Source organism: Rhagoletis pomonella, unplaced genomic scaffold (assembly GCF_013731165.1).
Source record: "Rhagoletis pomonella isolate Grant_MI unplaced genomic scaffold, Rhpom_1.0 Rhpom_scaffold_00009, whole genome shotgun sequence".
Taxonomy (NCBI): Eukaryota; Metazoa; Arthropoda; class Insecta; order Diptera; family Tephritidae; genus Rhagoletis; species Rhagoletis pomonella.
The window spans coordinates 40892716-40904039 of NW_023458563.1; the positions used below are offsets into that span (position 1 = coordinate 40892716).

At 33.0% G+C, this 11324-nt stretch overlaps 1 protein-coding gene across 2 annotated transcripts in view; it reads left to right on the plus strand.

The window, feature by feature from the left end:
- LOC118745787 (muscle calcium channel subunit alpha-1) overlaps positions 1-11324 on the plus strand; it is a gene marked incomplete at its 3' end in the record, with an annotated part of 467188 nt that overhangs the window by 387419 nt on the left and 68445 nt on the right. For both annotated transcript variants that reach the window (XM_036479462.1, XM_036479461.1), the window contains 1 exon segment: positions 6005-6057. In XM_036479462.1, coding sequence (XP_036335355.1) covers positions 6005-6057 — 53 coding nt within the window.

The window sequence follows — 11324 nt, forward strand, 5'->3', positions numbered from 1 at the left end:
GCTTTCATTTGATACCCATATTGAACAAATACACCCAAGGTTACCCAGGTCCACATTTTGGTCTATATCTCGAGACCCTAGTCACCCAGCTATATGAAAATTGCTCTGTCTTAAAGCACTCATGAACAGCTTTAATTGGTACCCATATTAAACAAATACATCCTAAGGTTACCCGGGTCCACGTTTTGGGGCCACGCCCCCCTTAAATATATCAAAATATTTTTTACCCTGTGACCATCCCTGGAAGATATCCAGTGCGTGTGTAAAATTTGGTTACGATCGGCTTATTCGTTTAGGAGCCAAGTGTGTCTATAGGTACATACATAATTTGAATTTTATATATATAGATGACTGGTTTATTGGAACAGAATTGTAAACGCATGCATAAAGACATCGGTACGGACATGCATACGTTGATATGTACATGCATAGTACATGTATGTAACTTATAACTCTTCCTGCTATTAGCATTTTAACTTGCTAAAAATATTTTTTTTTTTATTTCACATAAGTAGACAGTTCGCTTGCAAACAGTTTCATGTATATCATCGTGGGAGAAAACCCAAAAAATTCCAAAGCACACGAAATAGTCAGTATACTTACGAAGCTATGAAAACAGAAAAAATGACGCAGTTTTGGGTTTGGTTTTCCTTTCTTACGTCAGGATTTTTTAGATGTGATTGATCCAAAAATTATTTTAAAAATTCAATGCAACGTAGAGTAAAAATATGGGTACCAAATGAAAGATAAAGTTCTGTAGAGATAAAAAAATAAATTTTTTTTTCACAAGGACTAATAGGTATAGGAAATGTCCTTTTAATGGATGGACGGAATTCTAAGATGTGATCGTGTGTATAGTAGTATTTAACATATACTTTTTTCAAAAATAAATTTTGAAAATTTTCGAGGATATTGAAGAATAAAATTTTAAAAGGACATATTCAATACCTATTCGTCCTAATGCACCAAATTATATTTTTTTTTTTTATTCAACAGAATTTTCTCTTTTATTTGATTCCCTTATAGTTATTCTACATTGCACTAAATTTTATAAAGAAAATTTAAAATTAATCTTCTATTTCAAATTTCAAAGTTCTTTTAAAAAAATCCTGACGCCACACAGTGGTTGGAGAAACCATGTTTTACGCGAAAAGGGCATATTTAACACTGTGATAAATTAACCGGAATAAAGCTATCCTTATTCAGAAATGTCCAAAGAACTCAAAACTGATTAGTACTTTCAATAATATCTGTTGAGAAAGCCGTTGAATCCACTTAATTCAACGGATTCTATAATGGCACGTTCTAACAGTTATGAGTTGATAAATGTCTTAACAATTTTTATATGGAAACTTCAATTTTAACAGTAATTGCTGCTTTGGTCTTACTTCTTAAACATGGAAAATAATGGTTTCATATGAAATATGTAATACATAATAAATTTCGGTTGCTAAATTATCAACACCTTAATAACACGGCTTATTTTTCAATAAATATTTTCTTCAAAAAGGTTTAACCAATTTGTAGGGCCGAGTAGGATCTTCATTCCTTTAGCAAAAACCAATGCAAAGGCCTCTTTAAGGATCTATGAAAAGTGGCGGCCATTTTTATTTCCAAATAACATAAAGTGTATTAAAATATTAAAAATTAAAGTAATTTATTTTATATTTAGCATCATATCATTTATAAGATGTGTCTTAACAAAGCTGAAGTAAGTTTTCAAAAATCCAATAACGAATCTAATATGGCTTCCAAGAATTAAAAAATTACTGAATTTTCATGAAATTTGGTGTTTAGAGGTTCTTAAGTTCGCTCATTACAAATTTTAAACTAGTTTTCGAAAATTCAAAATGCAAATCCAACATGGCGTCCGAAATTTCTAAAAATTCATACCTGAAGAACTTTATTTAAAAATGAGAAAACTGAAGTTTTGGAAATGACGAGTTTCGGAAAAAATAAAAAAAATCTTTAAAAAAAACTGTTGGGGCCTAGATCAAACTGTTTGGACTGTGCTATAGCAGGCGGTCCTAACTATCCCTAATTTAGAAATATAATTACTGTCTCTATTTGATAATTTGATCACAAATTCATTTTAGATTTGCTTAACAAACATTTTGTATTACTCAATTGAAAATGACAGTTGACTTGACAGTTGTCAACCGAAAAAGTTTGAATGTGATACATAACTAGAGATCAGTGAGCCTTGAAACATAGTACGTTTAATTCGTGGGAAATTGTCCTTATTTATAAAGAAATTGACAGCCCCTTCGACAATTCTTAAGGTTTTAATTTGATACGCAATTCGTGATTAGCATGTCTAAAAACCTATTCAGTGGCATTTTGATAAAGATAAAGATTTTTAGAAAAATTCATAGTTCATTCGACAGCTGTCAACTGTCAGAGTTTTAATTTCACACACAATTCGTGATCAGCATGTCTAAAAATTTAACCAGTGGCATTTTATAAAATATTGTCTTATTTTTAGAAAAAATCACAGTCCATTTGACAGCTGTCAACTTTCAGAATTTTAATTTAACAGCAAATTCATGATCAGCATGCCTAAAAACCTAATCAGTGGCATTTTAAAAAATATTGTCTTATTTTTAGAAACATTCACAGTCCATTTGACAGCTGTCAATTGTCAAGGTTTTAATTTGACATGAAATTCGTGATCAGCATGTCAAAAACGTAATCAGCGGTATTTTCAAAAAGATTTTCTTGATTTTAGAGGAATCGGCAGTTGATTTGACAGCTCTCAACTGTCAAACTGTAAATTTTATGGCATATTCGGATTTAGCATTACAACAATCCTAGGATCCCGCAGTTTTATTATAATCGCTTTCCAATTTTTTGCGTAAAACATGGCTTCTCCGACCACTGTGCGCCAGGGAGAAAAACTAAAGCGACGTTTTATTACTTTGGTCCCTAGTTTCGCGAATGTATATATTGTTTTTTTTTTATACCCGAGCGCACTTGTGCACAACTCGAGCAAAAATTGAGATATGTCAACGAAATTTGGTAAGTCAGCTGCCCTTTATCGAAGGTGGGTTGGGATTGAAAATGGGTAAAATCGGCCAATAACCACGCCCACCTCCCATATAACGGGTTTTTCGAAATATGCAAAAACTAAGATATTTCCGCAAATACATGATCCAAATTGTTGAAACTTGGTATTTGGAGTAGAATTTTGGCGTAAAAGAAGAAACCCGTTGAAATTTTTTTAAATCAGACAAGAACCACGCCCACTTCCCATATAACGGTAAATTACAGATATTCGAAAACTGCGATAAATTAGTAACTATTTAAGCTAATTTACTCAAAATCGATATATGCAATGACCTCTTAGCATAAACTGTGGGCGTGGCACCGCCCACTTACGCCTACAAAGGTGTATCTCGGTATCCGATTTATCAATTTCTACCAAAATCGGCACATTTAGCAACCTTGGCGCGAAAAAGTAATATATTGAAAATTTTTTAAATCGGACTTAAATTACTGCCACTTACCATATAACGGTAAATTTCAGAAATACGAAAACTCCGATCTTTCAATAACTAAAGATGCCAACATACAACAATCTTTTAATAAGACACAAGATTATTGATTTTTGTTAAATGGGCGTGGCACCATCCACTTATGACTACATAAGTATATATCGATAACTAAATTATTTCAATATATCATAGCATATTATTAAAACTGTTTTACATCGAGATAAATACTCTTCCTTATCATGCAGTTTACTAAAAGGTGAAAAAACGATATTTAATACGTGCGCCGGGTATATAAAGTTCGGTTTCATTCGAACTTATACTTCACTTGTTTGTGTGTAAATCTAACCTACGCACGATTCATATTGTTCATTAACTTCCATAAGTAATCCAAAATAATAAAAAATCGAGTTACATACATACATTTCAATAGGCACATTATTTTTCTTCAAGAACCAGCCCCATGTATGTGTATATTTACTTGTAGTCATCAGAGATGCTTTGTTTTAGAGGCATTTTGAAGAATGCTTGATTTTAAAGAAAAGTGAATAAAATGAAGAATTTGACTAGGCTACCCTAGTTTTTATGCGGCTTTTAATCAAACCATACGAAAAATGTGCATATTTTTTGAATAACTTGAATAGGCCTTAACATAACATATTAATTTCACTATTTAATACTATTGGTATTGGTTAGTACCTAACTCCTGGAATTATTGGAATAAACCTTGTTGGGGTGACTGTTCTTGATGAGGTCGCTTGAATAATTCAAGGATAGCTCTCTTTTATCCACGAAAGGAAAAACTGTTAACCATAAAATCGATTGTCTGACTCATAGACTTAGCAAACCAAGCAACTTACAAAATTTTAAATACCTCTAGGTCCGTTAAACGGAGTACCCGGTGCAATATATATCTTTGAAATTAGAAATTTTGATTCAGTTACTCCGAAACACTAAATCACTCTACCGGGCTAACGGTCCCTTTGATTAAGAAACTTCAATCAAAAATATTGTCTTTTACTTGTGCATAACTATGGACGCACTATTTAGGCGCGCGTATCAAGTTTGTTAAGCAAGCTGATTTATAGACAACGATTAATTATTAACATCTCCTTAGTTTAATTGATAATGTAACTCGACAGGTAAGGAACAGACATCCGAAAGGTTAAAGTTTAGCATTTCGCAATGATAACATCGAAATTCGCGAAATAATTCGAAGTTGGACGCAATTGGCCAAAGTAGTGCAAAGGTTATCGAACAAAAGCGGTAAATCTGCCATGGACGTAGAATTTTTTAAATTTCAACTAACTCATTGAAAACTGTATTACAGAAATCAGAAAGAATTACACACAGCCTACTCCACCGAACAATAAATCGAGCTCTGAACGAATCTTAAGACATTTGTGAAAAAAAATAACTGAAAAACGTTTAAACATTATTACCCCTGGATAAGGAGCCCCGAGTGCGGCAGATACGAAGATATGCCTGTACTGCCTACAAAATTCCTCAGTGTCTACAATTTTATAAGTTCCATTATGATTTTTTTGTAATGTCATGATTTATAGGATGCTGCAGTGGTAGATTAAATTTTGAGAGAAATGGACGCAAAACGTGAGCTTGTGCTAGAACGCCATTTAGCGGGTGACCAAACTAGTGCAATCGTAAAATCATTCTTCAAAATGGGAGTAAGGGGAAGATTCTCCGACGGCTACGAGAAAAAATATATATTTGGTTCTTGAAATTAAATAACAAAGTGCTACAAAAGAGAATGAAATAAAAATATTTGGGAAGTGATGTTTCTCGCAGGGCTTGTCGAGTAAACAAGAATTGTAATACAGGCTTTTAGTGCGTGAAGTTACGCAAAATCGGGTTTTCAACCGTGAGTCAAGATTTTGGAGTGCTTGGCAAGTGTCATATTTCGATTCTCGTTTTATTCGACAAGACCTATTAGAAAAATAACATCACTTTTCAGGTATATTGGAGTTCGCACAGTACGTCTCAACAACTAACCATCAAATCGTGCATATTCTTCTGACTGGAAATAGGGATATTAAATAATTAGGTAATGTTACTAAATCGAATAATAGAGTTACAGTTTAAAGCATAGAAAATATGAAAAGAAAGTGGAGATTTTCGAAAATGAATTGGTAAATAACATTAACATTTGATGCATGTAAAAGGCGTTGGCATTATATTTCCATCTACCTACATAAAATTCTTTTGAATAATAGCTCGCAATCTGTCATAAACCAAAAAGCAAGAAAACCCTCACCAAGCATAATCGTTTGCAACTACTCATATGGTGTACAGAAAACTTTCAAAGTTGCGAATTTTAACGAGACGATAATTTCATTAAAAATTTTGTATGGTTGTCAACTTGCTTAGTTAATGCTTAAATTGCTTTGTTTCTGTGTAATTCGAAAGGTTTACTTATGCAACTCATTAAAGATCCCGTATATGTACTATTATTTATCAAATGATTAATATTTTTACTATTTCCAAAAAATTTTTAGGGTAAATTCAGTTCCTGTACAGATGGATCAAAAATGACTAGAGAAGACTGCTTGTAAGTAACCAAACCAAAAATGTTTCTCTCAACACGTGATTTGGTTATAGTTCCACGATTTGCTTACAGTTACCAAATCCTCTGTTGAGAGAAATATATTAAACAGACTTTTTTCTAACTGCATGTATTTATATCCGTTATATTCTGTTGCGAAGTTCCAACCATTTTTCTTACCATAAAACTAAAAGTTAAAAGGATAACTCAAAAATATTTGTAGTCAAATATCTACTGGGGAATCTGCGCTCCAAAATTTTTGCCCGAATTAAACTGTAAAAGTAAGTACATATCGCTGGCTTAGAGTGAAAAGTTGCTAAGTCACAATTTAAAAATTTTACAGTAGAAGAAAAAACTTCTTATAGCCATTTTCTTTAAGTATTTCGTAAAACTTTGAATACAACATTTTGCCTGTTTAAAGCAAAGCTAAACTCCATACGAATCAGGGGGTTCGATCTTTATCAAAAGATTTCGTACTATTTTGGCCTTGTCGAATTTTCGGAGCTTCTATTGGACTTAGTCAAATATCCTTTCATTGAATATTAGCGAGAAAACAAAAAACAAGGACTGTCATCATTTCGAAACGATACATTTTTAATTTCTCTAGCCTCCTGTATCAAAATATGAGTTTTCATAAGAAGTGGACTTAGCATCTTTTCACTCTAAGCTAGCGATATGTTTCACGTGGACTTCGAGGCATTGCAGAATACATTCCAAATAACTTTTTATACATGAGGCCCAATGTCTTATATGAACTCGCGTTCTACTATGCACTATCAAGAACACCTAAAAGAAGGGAAATTGTACACGACACTCTATAGCAAAGTTATTTAGAACACATTACCACTAAAAGTGATTCCAGATTTTTTTCTGGGCAGAAGAAGATAGGGATTTGTTTATTGACTTTTCATGTATTTTTTATAGTTTGCTCGCACCTCAGTTAAAAAGAGTTTGCCAAACCCCCAGTTGCGGCTAGTTATTATTATTGACTCCCTGTTATATGCATGGAGTCAGAACGTCGATAACGATGTTTAACCGGGGATTTAGTGTTACCCAGAGATGCCCTTAGTGAGTAATATCGATGTTTCAATTAGAGATGGGCGCGTGAGTAATTTTGGCTCACGTTCACGCACGCTCACGTTGATGGTTTTGTAAATCATGCACACACACGTCCTGCTATATTTTTTCAATCACGTTCACGCACGCTCAAGACGCCTATTTTTTCAATCACGCACGCTCACGAACGGTTTCTCAAGGACATTTTTTTGTAAATTGAAACTTTATTTATATAAATAGCATTTCATATAAATAGGCTTTTATCACACAAGTATTATTACATGAGCGAGTATAAATTTGTATACATTTTGTTTATACAAATTTATACACTTTGCTTATAGTTATGTGGTATATCTTTCTAGGCTCCGTATTTTGCATATAAAAACTCACTCTAATTATTACAAAAGCTTGGCCAAACGCTTAACAAGGGCTGAAGGCACTATTATTATTTTAACAAATTTCAGATATACTTATGTATCTTATACGAGTATAAAAAAGAATTGGTATCAATATTCATTCCTCCAGAATTCTGCCTGACACAGAAAAAACTCTTTCACTAGTTGCTGAGCTAGCTGGTATGTTTAAAATTTGCCTTGAAATACTTCTAAGAAGTGGTAAATCTTTGGCTTTCTCCCAAAATTATAAAACATCGTCACAACTTTTGTTTTCTGATTTTTTCAAATAAATCTGTATTCCCGTATTTACTTTTTCGAATCTGTTTCTGCAGATTCATATATTTCTACCTAAGTTATCTTCAAGCACTGCCTTTACTGTTCCTATTATATGTTCGCGCTGTTCTGCAGATAAAAACTGTAACTTTTTAAACGGAGGATTTAAAACCAATCTCAGAAATTGGACTGAACGTGGTTGGAATCTTTTATTTAAAGCAACAGCTGTGTTTTTCTTCAAAAATCGATAATGACTTCAGAATCAGATGCATTCGCCTAACAATGCTTTTGTAGTTTTTTGTACCACAGATCGTACTCATGGACGGTTGGATTTAAATCCGGGCTCTTATTTTCAAAACACATCTTGAAAGGGGCCAGAAATTCTAAAAATTATAGCTTGAAAAATACTGTAAATATTAAAAACTGAACACAATTCATCCATTTTTGACCGCCACTGTACATACATATGTAAAAATTACGTAATTGACGGAAATCTAACTCACGCACACTCACGCCCGTAAAAATTTCAGTCACGCACGATCACGAATATTACGTGATTTTTCACTGAAAGCCACTCATGCTTACGCGTGAAAAAGTGTGACACGACGTGTCACGTAGAAAATCACGTATTTTGCCCATTCTAGTTTCAATACATCGAATACATACATATTTACATGCATAAGTACATTCATATACATATACCAATATAGTTTTGGTTTCATAGCTATTATAGCCACCGTCTCCATGTGACTAGAGGTGCCACGTATGATTTTTAAATTTAAATATAACAAGTATATATATATATATATATACATATTCGATGATCCATTATCAGATTAGTACGGGACCACCTCTGAGATACTACCTTTCCGATGCACAAAGAATTATCAAAATCGGTTGACGTGGTCCAAAGTTATGCGGTAACATACATAAAAAAGAATATATATATTGCGACAAACTGATAACCTCTCCTAACGGACACCTCTATTAGACGGACATCTCCCTTGGGCGGACATTTTTTCCTATACCAAGTTTTAAGTATAAATTTCGGAACAAATTACTTTCTCTTAAGCGGACACTCTCTTGGCCGGACGCGGACAGTTATTTTACATAAAATTGACACAAAAACCTCTATCGAGCGGCCGCGAACCTCTTATCAACATTAAGATTTCTTTTCATAACAAATCAATTAAAAACCTCCGTTGAGCGGATGCGAACTCCTCATAGGCGGACTACTAAATGGAAAAGGGGGACTTCCCGCATAAAATGTGATTTTTATGGACACATTTAGTTTGGTTTGGGCAGTGGATTAGGTTCGTTATTTGAATTATCAGAAACCCTTGGGAATCCATCCTTCTTTGCACGAAAAACTTGTGCGCTTAACCGAAAAAAGCACTTAAGCGAACTTTCTTTACTACTTCAATGAGGAAGGTATCCGAATACCTATGAAACCAACTAATGGAGGAGCACTTACCACGTAGAAATTACTGCAAGAAAAATTTTTTCCGAATGGTATCTAATTATCTATATAACTACATAAAATAATTGCCGTTTTCGTTGTTCTGCGAGATGAGCAAAATAAATAATAGCTTGTAAAATTAGGGTAAGTGTAGAGCCAGGTAAACGTAATACTTTCTTTGATAATTGATAATAGTTGCAAATTTTTAAGGCAGGTATCGCTAATGTGCAGGTATGTTGAATGCAAGTATCGGAGCAGTTTCCTTATAAATATTAAAAATAATGCCGCTGATGCGCATTTTGGGGTAGGTACCTTAAATGTGCACTTAAGCACAAAGGCAGCAAAGCAAAATATACTGTATAACAATAGATATAATAAATACATGGATCGAAAATTTAGATTTCTGGTTGGATTTTCTTACTGCTAAAAACATGAAAACTATTGAGGAAACAGGTACTGACACTGAAAAAAATTAAAAATAAAACTTACGTCAATCGACAATCTCCCAGTTTTTTATGTAATGAATCTATGGTTTTATGTAGTTTATAGACTGAAATATAATATTTATTTTTATTTTGTTATTACTTAATATGTACTTACGCACATAAATAAAATAAGCACTTTTGAAAAAATACATGCAAATTTTTGTTTGAACCATGTAATATCAATATCTTTTATTCAAATAAGAAATAGAAACAAAAATGTGCCTGTATTTTTTCAAAAGTGCTTATTTCATTTATGTGCGTAAGTACATATTAATTAATAACAAAATAAAAATAAATAAAATACATTTCAGTCCATAAAGTTCATAAAACCATAGATTCATCACATAAAAAACTGAGAATTTGTCGATTGACGTAAGTTTTATTTTTAATTTTTTTCAGTGTCAGTACCTTTTTCATCAATAGTAACAAAATCCAACCAGAAATCTAAATTTTCGGTCCATGTATTTATTATTATCTATTGTTATAAATTCATCAGAATTGGAATTGGATTCTCCAAGGGTTTCTGATAATTCAAATAACGAACCTAAACCACTGCGCAAACCAAACTTAATGAGTGCATAAAAATCACATTTTATGCGGGAAGTCCCCCTTTTCTATTTCGCGTCCGCTCAACGGAGGTTTTTGATTGATTTGTTTTGAAAAGAAATCTTAATTTCCGTTGATAAGAGGTCGCGTCCGCTCATTAGAGGTTTTTGTGTAACTTTTATGCAAAATAACTGTCCGCGTCCGGCCAAGAGAGTGTCCGTTTAAGAGACAGTAATCTGTTCCGAAATTTATACTTAAAACTTGGTATAGGAAAAAATGTCCGCCCAAGGGAGAGGTCCGTCTAATAGAGGTGTCCGTTAGGAGAGGTTTCCCTGTATTAATAATTACTAATGTCAGAGTTTAAAAATAATGATATGATTTTTTTATAGTTTGCTCGCCTCTCAGTGAAAAAGGGTTTGCCATACCCCCAGTTGCTGCTGTTATTTAAATTTTAGTGAATAATATCGATGTTTTAACACATCGAATAAATGAACCACGACCTCAAGTAGCACACTAGTGTATAAATTGGTGTAAATTTACGAATTTTGGTATAAATTTGATGAACTGTACCAAAATTCACAAATTTACTCCAAGTTATACACCAGTGTGCTACTTGAGACGCTAGTAAAACATCGATATATCGATAGTTTCCGATGTTTTAGAATTGCTAAATTTTAATGTAAATTTAATACTTTTAAATACCATTGGGTCTCTGTAATTCATTTGGAGAACTATGTACTTCCCAGAAACATAAAGATTTATACCCTCGTAAAGTCGCTAGGGCCTAAAGATCCGAGGCCTGATTTTAATGAAGTTCCATCGGGTGGTTGGTTTTTTTTTATGGTGAGGTTAGCCTTCGGCGGATGGTAAGGAAAATGTGGTATTTCCCACCTAAATGCTTGTGGTTTTTGTACTTGTTCTTTTTGCCATTTTACTGAAAATTTTCAAAGTAGCAAAGAAATTTTGTAGCCAAATTCAATTTGGTTTATAAAATCGCTTTGGAGTATTATAATTAAAAATGAAGTGAAAATAGGCAGGAAATACAGTATTTGTTTCAAT